This window comes from Plectropomus leopardus, chromosome 9 (genome assembly GCF_026936395.1).
Source record: "Plectropomus leopardus strain MGB_pleo_1.0 chromosome 9, ASM2693639v1, whole genome shotgun sequence".
In the NCBI taxonomy this organism is placed as follows: Eukaryota; Metazoa; Chordata; class Actinopteri; order Perciformes; family Serranidae; genus Plectropomus; species Plectropomus leopardus.
In genome coordinates this window covers 21437478-21453214 of record NC_142184.1, presented here as the reverse complement: position 1 = coordinate 21453214, position 15737 = coordinate 21437478, and the positions used below count along the sequence as shown (strand labels likewise).

At 39.4% G+C, this 15737-nt stretch overlaps 1 protein-coding gene across 2 annotated transcripts in view; it reads right to left on the bottom strand.

Moving 5' to 3' along the window:
• cpne5a (copine Va) overlaps window positions 1-15737 on the bottom strand; it is a 96097-nt gene that overhangs the window by 9586 nt on the left and 70774 nt on the right. For both annotated transcript variants that reach the window (XM_042491462.2, XM_042491461.2), the window contains 4 exons: window positions 9992-10038; window positions 7897-8078; window positions 5215-5342; window positions 3175-3277 (listed from right to left, as the gene is read on the bottom strand). In XM_042491462.2, coding sequence (XP_042347396.1) covers window positions 3175-3277; window positions 5215-5342; window positions 7897-8078; window positions 9992-10038 — 460 coding nt within the window. The remainder of the gene's footprint in view (window positions 1-3174; window positions 3278-5214; window positions 5343-7896; window positions 8079-9991; window positions 10039-15737) is intronic.

Sequence of the window (15737 nt, the reverse complement as noted above, 5' to 3'; positions counted from 1 at the left end):
GGAAAAATATATATATTTGATTTTAGCACCATTCTGAACAAAACCTTAACCAACATAATAAAGATTTAGTAAGACTTACTTTCCACACTGTTTGTGGTGCACAGGTTTGTCCACTGCATGAGTCTGAACCACAGTCCTGGTGTGGAGAATGTGAGCACTCTGGCATGAATGAATGATATATGCTTGTGGTAGAAATGCATTTACAGGGGTAAAAGTAGGTCAGCTTTCCTGGAAAAACCTCCCGAGGGTAGAGGCCTGTCACAGATAGGAGTAAATAGACTGAGGAGGACCATCCTTTCCATGTTCTCTATCATTATTCTCCGTCCATCCCCTTCCTTGTGACCTCTTGCTCTCACACTAAATATATACATTCTGTTTGCCCATTTCCAGCACCAGAACACTACACAAGCACATACCTATAAATGCCAGATCAGATTCTGTATCCAGAACTGAATTATTCAGTCTACACAATTTGTTACTTTTCTTGTACTGTAAAGTCACTCAGGGGATCTCACTCCATCAATCTGCAGGAGCAAATCCTCCTCTCACTGCACAAAAATACAATACAGACAGACACCTGTTCTCATAACAAACTATTGACTGAGTTTTTAAAAGCACAATACCAACTTTTTACACATCGCATTAAAGGGATAGCTTGGATTATCAGTTTGTATGAGGTCTGTGTATTGCATTCAGAAGATGTCAGTTGGCATACCTACAGGTTTAGAGAAGCAGGCAGGAGTACCTATACATGGAGGCTTAATGTACTGCTGTGGATGGGGGCAGCAGCCCTCTACTTTCCTTAAGAAAATCAATATCAGCTCAAGTGTACACTATATTTAGAATTTTCTCACTGTTTCATTTTGCTGTCAGACAGTGTTTTCCAATGGGGAATTGAAGTTGTTATATCACTCTCTTCAAAACCAGACTCCATTAAGAAAAAACAGCAATTTAACATCCCTAAACAAAGGAGCTGTTCATCTATAGCCGCCTCCATCAGTTGTTTGTTTGTATTATTTGGGTATTTGGGTAAGACTTTTATGAGACTTTGGAGTCACCAAAGTCACAAACCATATAAGCAAACTAATCGATTGAGTCAGTGGTAGACCAGCAACTCCCATATTCAGCAAACTAAAATTACTGTTTTTATCAATAGAGTCTGGTGGCTTTGACAAAAAGCATAGATGGGGGACTGCGGCCACTGATGTTTTCCCAATCAGAAAGGTCTGTCTGATGGAAAGTTTAAGCGCTGAAAATACTCAAAACATAGCATACACTAAAACCTTGGTTTTTTTGGTGGCTAAAATGCATTTTGCTGTTGCCCTCATTTTCCATGGTGGTACTTCCGTGGTGTCTGTTTCTCCAAACTGGGGGCATGTTGACTGCCATCTACTGTATGTAATACACTGATAATGCATATGCACCTCATACAACAAATTCAAAAGGTCCTTAATATCCCTTTAACCAAGAGGAGAGCGGATTGACTCTAGATTGTTAGATAGATGTTTCCAGTGCAAGTACTAAAACTTCAGCAGTGAGGTTGCTCAGTGCTGGTATTTAACTTCTTAAAATCCATCCATTAATTGGGGAAACAGAATTAGAAACTTGGAAATAAAATTTTCATGTCTTTAGGTAACTTGAAAAAAAGTGAGCGAGAAAAAAATCAGTCGAAGCAGTTTGAAAGAACTGATGTCTCAAGTATCATTTTATACACACTTCCCCCAATCAAGCTGAGCATATGTAACCTCTGGGTTCTTTTAGGTTCAAGCAAAGTTTGGCGGTACGGCAAAGGTTGGTAGTGACTGCAGGTCAATTATGAGAACAGTGTGAAAAAGAAAAGTTATTGCAGCTGTAAGACAGAATTGAGTTAACTTTGATAACAGACATCTAAACCTGCTGACTTGATTCGGATTTTGGTCAAATAAGAAATAATATGAGATAAAATAAGTACGTTCAGTAGCAGAGTATCTCTTCTTATTGCAATCTGTAAATAACCTGCAGGTTATTTTTGGTCAGTAAGTGTCTGAAGTCAGACAAACAGGTGAAATGTTTGCTGTGTTGATTCTGAGTGGACAGATTAACTACGACAAGTGCAGCTCTTAAAGCGTCTCTAAATTTTGAAATATTAATGGGTTTTATGGAGTTACTGGTTGAGGCAGCGTCCTATCTAGACAACTAATTGACACCTGGAGACATATTCCAATACCTGGGCACAAATCAACTTTTTTTTTTTTTGGCCTGCCAGGTCAGAGAGAGACTCTCTTTTATTATTTAAAATCCTGAAATGAAATTTAGAGCTTAAATGGAAAACATCAAAGGAAAGATTTCCCCAGAAGCAGAGGCTGTCCTGTTAGAAGTCTGGACACATTAGTCACTGAAGGCTATGATGTGCTGGTTTGGCTTAGTCAGCAGCAGTATTTGTAACATCATCAAAAGATATCTGCTTTGTGTAATCTTTAAAGATATTTGTAAAGATACACCACAGCATCAGAGAGCACAAATAAGAAACAAAAAGTGCAGAGATGTTGCTTGTAACTCTTTGGTTATGATTCATCTCTGCGGGGCAAAGGCTAAATGCCAAACGAAGCAGGTCATTCAGTCCTTTGCACTGTGGGCAGAGGAAAGTGTAGCCAGGTCCAGACCGCGAGGCGAGAGGTGGCAGCAGGACACAGCAGGTTCGGGCCAAGCAGTGCAGAGCAGCAGACAAGATCTTAAAAGGAAGGTGTGGCTGTTCGAATGGTTTGATTAACAGTCGCAAATTCCCTTTAAACCCAGTCTGCTGGGGGTCAGAGCAGTGTGCTGCTGTGCCTCAGATGGTGTGCCGGGTAAGACCATTGCTTCTAATAAAGCAAACCTGTTGACCTGAGAGTGAATCTCAGCTGAGACCCTCAGCCTCCTGAGGGTCTCAATAAAAAGGAAACCTATTGGACAAACAGAGCATCCGAGCACAGGGGGTGAGACAAGTGGAGCAGAAAACATCCCATAAATCCTCAAATCCGGAGCTACAGGCTGATAAACCTTTAAAAGTAACAGAAAGTCTGGGAGAAGCGACAGAGCGAGCTAAAAGCACCTGCAATGCTGATGCAGAGGCAGACAGAGAGAGAGAGAGAGAGAGAGAGAGAGAGAGAGAGATAAAGGTGAACATGCTGCGGGTTGTGTTGAAGCAGTACTTACATTCACGATAGCCTCCTTGGTCTGAGCCATGTCTGATATGACGCCATCAGTGATGATGAGCAGAACAAAGTACTGAGACCCGTCCTGCACTGCAGCTGCATACCTGCAACAGAGGAGTCATCAGCTTGGAGCGGTTTACGACCACACAGACTGTGTTAAAGTGAAGCAAGGTAGAAAACAGCAGACAACAAGTTCATTGATTTACATAAAACTCTGAGATTGGTTTGAACTGCCACTGAGAGAGTCTAAGAGCAGCAGAGCGCCAACCACTGTGTCAGAGATTAAAAACAAAAAAGCATGTTTTTCAGACACAAAGCTGCCCCCTGCCATCCGTGCAACACAAAAGCTTAATATAGACATGTAAAGAAGTGCAATACGTTGTATAGCTCTTCATGTCTCAGAGGTCTATCCAGACACGATTACGAAACCCATCAGAGACAGCACAGCGAGTATGGCCTAGTTTCAATCGCCCATCGCTGGCTGCTCTATGAATAATTTATTAAACTGTTTATGCAGTGCTGCAGTCTTATTCTTTCAGAGCATTATTGATTGCCTTGCACCCGATTGACCACACTTGATGAGCGAGATGAGGAAAAACATGGCAGATCATCGTGAAAGCCAAGGACAGGTCAGAGGTCAGCCCGCGCTCTCGCTTTCAAATCGGTAAATTGAACTTTGAGGCGCTGGCATTTTAATCAAAGAGTGTGGCCGATCAGTGACAGGGGCAAGAGTGATGACTGGTGTTGAGGAGATTAAATAGACCTTTGTCTTCCTTGCCTGCTGTACAACAATGTGGGCCGTGCTCACTGGAGGCACTGGACCACATTAGCAGAGTAATACAGTAATTCAGCACCTAAAACAATACTGGTTTATGGAGAGTCTATATTTTAAAGATTAAAAATCGACTAAAACCGTAGGACATTTAACCTATTAACATCATACTGTATATCTCATATACAGTTCCCATTTTGCATCAACACCTTTATCCATTTAAGCTCATTGTCTGTCTCCATGAACACACCAGTTTTCTGCCTGTGCTGCAAATTCTACACTGAATGTAAACATCAAACTCCATCTCCCAAAAAAAACTGCATATTCTGCTCAATAGCTAATGTTAAGATCTGTTTCTGGTAAGGCCAAGAATCATTTCAATCTTTTCATCGTTGGTTTCCTGGAGGACCTATTTCACCTGTTCTGAATATCAAAACACTGCAGTAATCTTTGTGAATACTCATCAGTATTTGAGTTTTACTGCACACTTTATGTAAAGAGAGGCTGTACAAAGAGTCATCTTTTAGTCTCAACCGTGACTATTCAAACCCATAATGTGCCACTTTTTTATTGAGCATGAAAATCTTCCTTAGAGTTAACTATTAACTTGATCTTCTCTTTGTCACAAACCTGTTGGCTGATGAAGGTTTAGAAGTGAAAAGTATTTTGTAAGCTGTGTGTGGGGGTTTGTCTACAATAGTTTAAAAAAAACAACAAAAAAATAACTGAAATACAAGTAAATGCTAGAAGACTAATCAAAAATTCAAGTTCAGGTCTGCAGTGTACAAACCTGAGTCCAAGTGTGAGTCATGAATATTCAAGTCAGAGCCAATTCATGAGTCAGCACTACTGAGACCTAAATCCAAGCTTGAGTCCAAGAGTCCAGTATCAAAACACAGACTGGGGGTGAGACAGTGTACACCTGTGCCTTATGGTAATTTCACCACTGTTTCAATCTGGAGAAGACCACATAAATCATGTGGTGCAGCCCCCCTGCCACGCTCAACATCCAAAAACCAATGTAGCACCTGCACTCTGAAATACCTAGTCCCACACACACCTGATTACCATTTCTGTTCATCTCCGCTTGGCAGCAGATTGTTTATTTTCCCTTCATTAGTTCTGCCCAAATCACAGAGAAACCATCACTCACTGTCCTAATACGTCTGATGGCGTGTCTACCTGTCGAGGATTATTTACAGACTGACTTTCAAAGAGAGGACGGTGGTGCTCTGTGATGTTCACTGGGACTGATGTTTGTTCTGGTACCTTGCCACATGATTAACGACAGGAGCAAAGTTGGTGGGTCCATACAGCTGAACTGTCTTAAGGCTTTGATGGTAAGCTTCGAGAATCCCCTCCATGCCGTTACAGTATGGGTTTTCAATGTTGCCATTCTGGGAAAAACAAAAACAAAACATGAGCAATACAGAAATCACAATCAGAATGGAGTACAATACTTTTTGCCTTCACTAGGGTTGGGTAACATTTACATTTGAGTTAAAAATGGAACCAGTTCCAGTGCCTGTAATAAGGTAGCAGTTTCCAGCGGTATCTTTTGTCTATATACTTTATTTTGCTTGTAATAGCAAAAATATAATTTATGAACAAGCTGCAGGGGTGACAAAGTACATTAAAATGCACTTCTGCTCCTCTGCTCTTTTCCAATCATGGATCGCTTTTTCACCTGAATTGGTACTACTGACATAATCCGGTTGGTACCCTTTAAAGTAGCCATTTCGGTACCCAACGCTGTTCGATATAGATATGAATCTTGAACATGTGTCGCTTAGCAAAGCTCAAAGATCAGATATATTAGATATTCAATACATAGTCAACCATATAGTGTGCTTTGTAGTGTTTTCTGAATCTCTAGTTATTATACCCTTTATTTTGCACTCAGATTATCCCAAAACGTACCCTAAAAAGTTGTGTTCAATCTATGCTCACTAACTGCAGGAAAACCACCATCATGCATTGAACAGACATTTTTAAAAAAGACAAATATAGACTAAAAAAAGTCAAAAAATACATCCAACATCCAGTTTTCAGTTTCCACATGTATTAAATACAAAACAAACAGGGTGTAAATAAGACTGCTTTGAAGTTTGTCACTTAATATTTAGGAGCTTTTCCTGTATGGGGTCATGTTCAAAGAGCGGCAGGCATCAATATTCAGTGTCATGGATTAATTATGCAATATGAAAGTGTTTGAATCTTATCATTAAGGTTGCAATGATATACCGGTTTTATGCTGTACTGTAATATAAAAGTTGACAATTATCATACCGTGTACATTAGCTTATAATAGTAACTTAATAGTAACTGTATGAAGGTATGATTCATCCATGGTCATGGTTTAGGAACTTTTGGTGGTTTAGTGGCCTTAACTGTCTACATGCAGGCATGTGAGGAGGCTCCAGGATGTCTGGACGATAAGACACTGCAAGATTGTGAATTACACTATGAATCATTGCTCTTTTTCTTTGGTTGGTCTTTGTCCATGTACGTGTTGAACCAAGAGCTTCTCTGGTCTGATTTATGTTGTCATTAAACCTATATATTCATGTGAGATCAATTGTGGCTCATAAAATTTATTTCATTATTTATCAAGATGAAGATTGACCAAGAGTGCATGTTTTTTTCCACATCATTCAATAACAGCTCTGCTGACAATTTTACAGACCCAATAAAAATTCAGGAAAAATGCCGGTATGGCTCTATTGTGAATGAAATCAGTAATGTTGCTCAAAAAACATGTAAAGGTTCACTTCCATCTGATGAAAGACACCTTACCATAGAGCAAGCCTACCAGCCATGAGACTGCACTGATGACATATTTGAATGTGCAAGTTGTTTGCAGTTTACACATATGCTATTGCAGATGACTCAATAACTACAAGCAATGAAGTTCTTTTGTTTGCAAACAAACTGTTTTACAAGAACGTCTGGAAACTTGATAGATTGAGAAATAAGGCAGCTCCTCTCAGTCCCTGCAGAGGGAGACATTGATAGGCAGCTGTCTCGAACGCTTAGAAATGTTGTATTGTACGACAGATTAGCGGTGCGTGAAAAGTTATCCTAATAATTTACAGAGAACTATGTGTGAAAGAGGCTTTAGACTGCTTTCAGTCAAAGCTAAGATAGACTAAAGACAAATCTGGGTTTCTGTACTAGATGAAAACATGCAGCGATTATGATAAAGCACACCACACCTGACCACACACAGTTGTGATCAGGAGTTTGTAGGATATATCTGACTTATTTCTTGCAACCCAAAGAGGTTCCTCTAGAAGTGAATTTCCAGCATAAAAGATGGAGTAGTGTGAAGTTACTCTTTAAGGGCTGAATGATATTTTGATAAAATTCTTTGCTTCCAGATTTGCGCTTGTCAAACTTTAGCATTCTTCACTACAAGGTACAATTCTAACCAAACATACCAAAGATAACAAAAATTTCTCCCAGGACTCCAACTTTACTTTTAAACCCACTTACAAGACTAGAGCATGAAAGAATGAGGCTTCAATTATATGGTAAGATGAGTCTTAATTTGCAAATTTTAATGGAAACATGGAGTGATGCAGACGTTACCCAGTAGACAGACTCCTCATTAGGCTGTACTATGTAGCAGCCAGAGCACATTAGCTGGCAGAGAGAAGCCAAATTGATTTAAGAATCCTTCAGCCTTACAGAACCTAATTTGCACTATAAAAGGTAAATGAAATTCACTCTGAATTATGCATGTCAGAGGTGTAGCAGCACTCATCTCAAAATGCACACATCCATATTGCACATGAAAACACGTATTATCCATACATGTTGGAGAGACTCAAAGATAAGCTCCACTGGGAGGGCAACATTCATTTTCACATTGAGTCTGATTAACTTTATCAACAACACTGATGATGAATTACAACCAAGCTGTCTGATATAACCCCATAGTTTACTCACCAGAGGGAACTCATGGGAGACCCTCCCATCAGGGGGCAGCTTAGCACCGAATCCCAGAGCAGGGAACATCTTATCACTGTCATAGTCCTGGATGATCTCTCCCACAGCCTTCAGGGCCATGGCATAGGCATTCATCTGGTACGGGTTCATGTAGTGCAGTGAAGTGGACTGGGACGGATTTCCTTCCAAGACAAGAGAAGTCAGAGTCAGTGATGCAAACCGTCAGACTGAGGCTGAACTGACAGCTGCACCCGCAGTAACACGAGTGAACTGGGACTAAATTGGATGTTCTGAATCAGATGTTGGGCTTGATGTGACGATCTCAGTTATTAGCAATACTGGAATGCAGCATTTATATTTTCCTGGTTATGCTTACATGTTCTTGTTCAAGATACAGTGATGTTTTAAAAATGTCTGGGTAAATATAAGTTTACAGGATTCTCTTTTATACTGGCATGTATCAGTGGGGGTAAAAAAAATTATATGCAGTTCAGGAAGAGCAGAGATAATAAAACACATTCAGAACTATCTGCTGAAATGTCTGAATGTACACAGAAACCACAGATTAACATTTGCAGTGGTGGAAGAAATACACTGACCTTTTACTTAAAGAAGCACATCACTAGAAAGACTTTTTATTATTATTTTTAAATAGGCTGTCTATGCAGTAGAAAGACACAGATACTTTGGAAATTGGTGCTACATGACCAGAGAAAACAGAGGCAAAGGGCTGTGCCAATCACAGGTTCAAAGGTTAGAAAACTACGAGAACGCACTGCACCACACCAGACCAATACACAGTCCCACTGGGGGGTGACGTAATACGAACTTGGAAATTTTCCCCAGGAAACAATATGGCTGCCGGCTAAGTGACCAACAATCTTGAATTACAATTAAACAGCAAGCTAAATTATATTTCTGTAAACATTTTAGCATAAAAATAGACAAAGCAGTCACAGATATAAAATTGCTGCAAAAATCAGAGTTTGGTCTGCGATAGGGGGAGAATGGTGAGTCTCTTTTTCGATGCACGTCTATACCATTTGTTTCTGTGGTGGGTTAAGTATAAACCTGCAGTTTGAGCAGCAGTCCAATAGCCAGCTAAAATTTTAGCAAAAACATAAGCAGGGAGATCTGGGAGCTGGTAAGATGGAGAGAAGTTTATTAAAGTTCATTTAAACATGCTGCCCACATTGTTGTGATTCTAAACTGTTAAAAATTAGCAAAGTATTCCTCAAAGTAAAAGGAGCACCACAGTGTTGAAATAGGTACTAGTTAGTGTGTAACAAAAGTCTGTTGAAAGTAAAAGTTCTGCACTCAAAAGTTTGGCTAAGTAGAGTAGCTATACTTGCATCAAAATATACTTAAAGTTCTCATTATGCAGAATGGTCCATTTCAGAATAATATAAAGTAGCATTATATGACTACATTGATTCTTTAATGTGCAAGAGTCATCTTAATGTTGCAGCTGTTAGACGGGGGTTAATTATAACTATTTGTTATACTGTTTGGTAGGGTAACTTAATCTATAATAATACAATAAATAATGTATTAGTATTTTACATCTTGTATTGAATGTACAATATTTGTCTCTGAGATGTAGTAGAGAAGAAGTGTAAAACTGAAAAATGAAATATAACACAGCACAGAGATGGATGTAAATGCTAGATATTCTTCCCGTTTATTTGGATTTAACTTCAATTACTCAACTGATTCTGTTTTTGTGTGTATCCCTGCATTTGCACATCCACATGTGCATATCATCTGAACTATAATTTGTATTATGCATGTCATGCCCTTAAATGCACAACCTACTGTTTGCTGTGTACTTTGCACTAGATACCTTTTTATCTTTTCTACATTCAGTTCATAACCACTGTTGCTATGTCTGCCCTCTCTTTCCACTTTTAAAAATGATTGCATGTTTTGTTTACCATTGGAACACTTCAATAAGAAAAAGTTTTACAAGCCACAAGATAAAGCATTACAGGCAGGGAGAAAACTCCAGACCCTCTCTGATTTATGGAAAATGCTGTAGTCATACATCAGATGAGAAATGGAAGCAGAACAGGGTGATGTTAGTGAAAGCACTCACCATTTGATGCGGTGAAATCAATGGCCACTGTGAAGTGAATCTGAGTCCTGAAACAGATGAATGGAGGAAAGGATGCTGTTAACAAAAGAGGGGCACGAAAACTCCGCGCTGCAGTTTAATAAGGCTCTACCAGGTTTCACTGTGCTCTCTGCTCTACCTCTCATCCGAGAAGAGCTGTGACAAAATGAAACCCAAAACAGTGTGGATAATACACCTTTATTGTCCTGGCAACATTCGAACTAATATGGTTTTTATTATTCCATTTCATGAAACAGAGAGAGCATAAATTTTCTTATGGTCAAACAACATCCAAAGCACTGTTTTTAAGCACCATTTTTATTTAAAGATTTAACAGCACAGCAGCAGAGTCAAAACCACAAACGCATCCCACAGAAAGCTACAAAAACTAATAAAGGCAGAGTAATTTCACAAATGGTCACATAATGAGTTGCTGGAGCTGGCTTAATGATCTGACTGAACATCACACAGAGGAAAGATATGACTATTAAGAAGAAACAAGAGCTGTAAAAACAAAATAATACCAATTCCTCACACGATGATTCCTCTATTTTCTGTGTTTTTTCAAGATATACTTTGATAAGATAATTTACACAACCCTGTATTCTGTGGACCTCATCATCCATTATAGATGCACCATAATCTTCATTATCACTGTAATCACCATTATTGTGTTTGTTCCACCACGGTTGCTATTGTGTGATCTTTGGAAAACTTGAGTACTTCCATCCACTGCATCAATCTGGAATAGGCAGCCTCACAAAAACTACGGGTCATGTTTTATTCATGAGCCCGTAATGATAGTCAAAACCTTGAAAAGAAACTAAACATGGCCTAACTAGTCTCTGCTGGATTTTTTCCCCAGTGAGACAAACGAAAAAAGGAAGGGGAACTGAGATCAAAGTGTGTGCTCTTTCATTGTGATTAACACTGATTGCCTTTCCTGACTTCACCTCCATTCAGAAATTCCCACAAGCGCAGTATCGGAGATAATGTCGGCTTCCTCCCCGGGAGACTCTGACCCCAGCTCATTAATCAGCATTGAGCTGGACCGCTCAGCTGACAAAGGGGAATTGTTACAAGTGCATGCTGCCTCAATTTGAAAGTCTATGCTGATTTCTTTGGTTAGTTTTGAATGTTTGGCTGGAAAAGCAAGGTGTGGAGTTAGTGCTGAGGCAGAACGCAAGACAGTAGAAATGGTCACAAGGAAACTGTCAGTCAAACTGCTAATTACAGTCGGTCATCAGCGCATTACCTGGAAGTTCATCCTCAGCTTCTACACTCTGCACTAAGTGTAAGTGTAAGTACCTACAACATGGTCTATTACTTAATATCTAATTATCTGAATGTCCATAAGACATCTACACAATTTATTGCATTAATAACCTAAACCCATTTACAGCACACAATCCTTAAAATATTAAATATAGCATTCTGAGAAACTGACCACCAATTTTTGGGCTTTGGTTGCCATCAGTAGCAACCACTTTGTACCAAAAATAAATAAATAAAATATAGCAATAATAATAATAATAATAATAATAATAATAATAATAATAATAATAATAATAATAATGATAATAATAGGTGATAAGTATAGGTGGAGGCTGCAAGAGCTGGCACATCCAGACAGGCCGATATGTGTGTGTGTGTGTGTGTGTGTGTGTGTGTGTGTGTGTGTGTGTGTGTGTGTGTGTGTGTGTGGTGGCCTAGGACTTTTGCACAGTACTATATCTATATCTTTTTAGGCATCTACATTATGCCCAGAGTCTTGTGGGAAAAAAAAGTTAAACCTCTCAGACCTTTAGTTTAATAGCTGCATTGTCTTCACACAGGGCGCATATCCCTTGTTTCCCTTTTAAGACTCTAGGGTTCGGACCGGGGTTACAGGGTCATCTCCACATTACTATCCATCTATCTCTCTCCGTACTGCAATTTTCCATAAAGATTTATTGGCTGAACATCATGGGAAATCAGGGCATCCTCAGTAGTGCCCTTTTCTATGAGAGAAAAATACAGTGAAACAAACAGGCCAGCAGACCATGGACACATGGTCCTCTGGGGATCAATATTTTCTGCTGTCTGTCTGCAGGAAGAGTTACATCTCCCATCACACATACATCTGTGTTCAGTTGACTGGTTTGGCTTTCACTACTTGTTTTTTATTTTACATGCGACACACTGGGGGGACTTGTTTAAGAACTGAGCTCACAAATTATTTTGAGACTAAAAGATCGATAAGGATTGAGGTTGACTGATGCTGCTGTATTGCCTGTTTGCTCTGTCTAGAACCAGTGGCTGGTCTGCGGTTACTATTTTTATCCTTTGCAATCCTCAAATCTATAGTCCTTGAGAACGGGCAATTTTTCAGTGATCTCTCAACTTTCAGTCTCTTCTTTGAGTGACAAATTGCTCCGTGGACAAATTAATGTCCGATCATCTGTTCCTACATTTGATCAAGAGTTCATACATCTGACTCCAGCATTTTAAATGGCCTCTCACGACCTGATTCAGGACAAATCCTTCAGAACAGATAGTCCAATAATTCCCTTTGGGCTTCACTCTGTCCTTTCACGTTGTCATTAACTCGCTCAGCTTCTCATCTTCTCTCTGTTTTGTTCTCAGCTAAAATGACAGCTCCTCAGCCAGTGTGCGCTTCACCTTGAATTACTGCAATAGTTTAAAATAGGTACAAACGTATCTGTGTCATATTGACTTTCTCCTTCCAGTTAGACAAACACCATATGGCAGGAGTGTTCGTAATGTGAAATCCCTGAAGTCTTGGCACTCTGGGATGGCTGGGATATTGTATGTAATGTAAAACAGTGCGACAAAGAAAGCTGCTACAGTACACTGACAATCTCATCAGTATGTGCTGTAAATTGGCCAACTCAAACTACATCATTTGCAGACTGGCACAGTGCTGTGCTCTTGTATGAAATGCAGCCAGATATACACAAGGGAACAGGTTTGGTTGTTTTTTTTCTCCTTTTGTAATAAGACATATATGCTTTTACTATATATAGTATAGAAGGCAGCAGAGCTGTGTAAACCAGCATTTATGCTATAACCTTACTCAAAGTCATTTTCAGTTTCATTGGAGACCTGATAAGTCCTGATAGACATTTTTATTACCAAAACACTGCACTTTACTGTCTTATCTGATATAAAAATACAGGTTAAATTATTCAACATAAAATGGAAACAGCATTTGCAGGTGGTAACATCATCATAATGATAAGTTAAAGCTAAAACTTGCAAATCCACAAAACTAAAACAGTGTGTAACAAAGTTGTTCCAGGCCTGAGCAAACTCTGCAGGTATTCCTTTCAAGGCTGCATACAGCCCAAACAACCAACAACAATAAGGTAGAGCATCCTGTGTGAGTGTTTTTAGTGGCTTAGATCCTCTCTCGTCTAGACTAAGGTGGGTGGACAGTAAGGCAACAATGCTCAGAGAGATTTTAGGAAGAAAATCAACCTGAAACTATAAAAGTGGGGATTAAAGTGGGATTTTGAAAAGTGAGGGGGATGTTTCAACCCATCCCCAGTGGAAATTATGCCCATGGATATTAAGTGTGAGGCAGTTAAAGTGGCTGTAAAATGAAGTAAAAGAAAGGTCAAAGAGGTCTACAGCGGCAAGACTCAAACAGCAGAAAACTGTCATGACAATTTCTGTTGCGGGGGTCCCCAGACAAAACTGAACACAACGGTGCCATACATAAATTTTAAGTGAAGTGTACTGCCTCCGCTTTCCTGTAAACTCAAACATGAACACGATCAGCAGTGGCCAGATGTCAGAATGAAACACCAACGCAGCACAAAACAGAATCTTTAACATCAATACAACCATACACACCTTTCCTGTATTTTTGCAAAGTGAATAGATAACAAACCACTATGCATGCAGTAAAATATAAAGTGGCAAGAGAATGACAGCTGAAAAGATCCCTATTTTCAAGAACGTAAAAGAGCAGTAAAAGAAAAAAGCAAAGATGAAAACCTATAAAAACAGCACACTGCACTCTGACCACAAAGCAAACCTAAATGAAATGAAAGAAAAACGCATTACTTTCTCCCATTTCAGGACAACAAGATATTTTGGGATGAAACTATTAAACCTTAATAAGATCTCCACACAACAGAGACTCCACACGAGTCATTACACGGCCGATCTCACTGCAGATTTAATTTAAAAAGAAACATTCCAACATGCGATGAAAAAAAATATAAATCTTTCATTAGCCCCTCAGAATCAGAGCAGCGTGTGGCTTTTGGACTTTAATTACCTCTGTTTGACTATATCTCTGTCCCCATTGAACATTAATGAAAATTTATGAAAAACCAATTCACTGTGAAACCAGTCAGGATGTGATGGTGCGTCTGGAGAAGAAATTGCTTTTTTTCCCCCTCCGCTTCAGAAAATCATCTAAAATGCACCATGTTAGTTATCACCTGTTAGAAAGGGAGCGGTAAAGCAAACATTTATGAAAGGACAGAAATCAATAGCAGCACTCTTAAGAGATCAAATTCGGGTCTTTGGAGCAGATGTATACAGCCTGATGCAGGCTTCTGCTCACATTTCTCATCATCTCTCTGAAAGGCAGGGTTGGCAGACATTCTGCTTCATCTTTTTTTCCAGTTTTTTTATACATTTACATGTTTTGAAAAAAGCCATCTCGGTCAACCAGCTACAGCAGCGCAGATGCCAAATCCAAATCAAGTGATCCATTGGACAAACACTGACTGTGCCAGAGCCCGTAGATTGCAAATGTCTGATTCAAAAATATTTAGCAACTTCTGATTGTCTGAAAACATCTGTGAATCAGGAGGAACTTTCCTATTGCACATCCATTTCAAATTGCAAGGTCCTGTGTGTGAGAATTTAGGGGGAAATGTTGTGCGAAATAATAAGTATGCTTTCATTAGTGTATAATCACCTGAAAATAGCAATCATTGTGCTTTTGTTATCTTAGAATGAGCTGTGTTCTACATGGGGAGCGGGTCCATTTCTATGAATTCTGCCATGCTGCAGTGCCATGTTTCCACAGTGGCCCATAACACACAAACCCAACACTGCCTCTAGATAGGGCCATTCACATTTTTGCGTCAGACATTGTAGCAAGTTAGTAGCCCCTCCGCAACCAAGGCGTCTTTAGAAAACACTGATTTTTTTTTTTTTTTACACGTGAAACTGCTTTGTTAAGTGTTTCACTGCTTTAAATCACCAGGTACGTGTGTTTTGGAGATACCTCGGTAGATAATCTGACTCTCGGTAAAAATTTCATCAACATCTAAATCATAAGTTATTAGAGATAAAATCTGAGCACACATCAGGGTCTAGGCGAACGGCCCTTCTCTGACATGCTGACCAGCATCAAAGAAACACCGAATTGAAACGAGAAAGTGCTTTATTTCTTGTAACTACCAGTTTAAATCACCTGGTCCGTTTGTTTTGTAGAGGAGAGCTCTGCAGATAATTCAGCTCCTGGTAAAAACCTCCTAAACAATGAAAACCGAAGGAATCCAAACCAGAAGTTTATGCTTGGCATGTTGGAGAAGCTTCAGCTGGCTGCAATCTGCAGTCCTCACCACATCATGTCACCAAACACCCCTGAATCTTACACGCTGCTCCTTTAGGTTAGATAACCTTTTTAAAGATTAATTACAGTGAAAATGTGTTTATGTGTCAGTGAGTTGTTAGAATAAGTGTTTTCTCAGATAGCTAA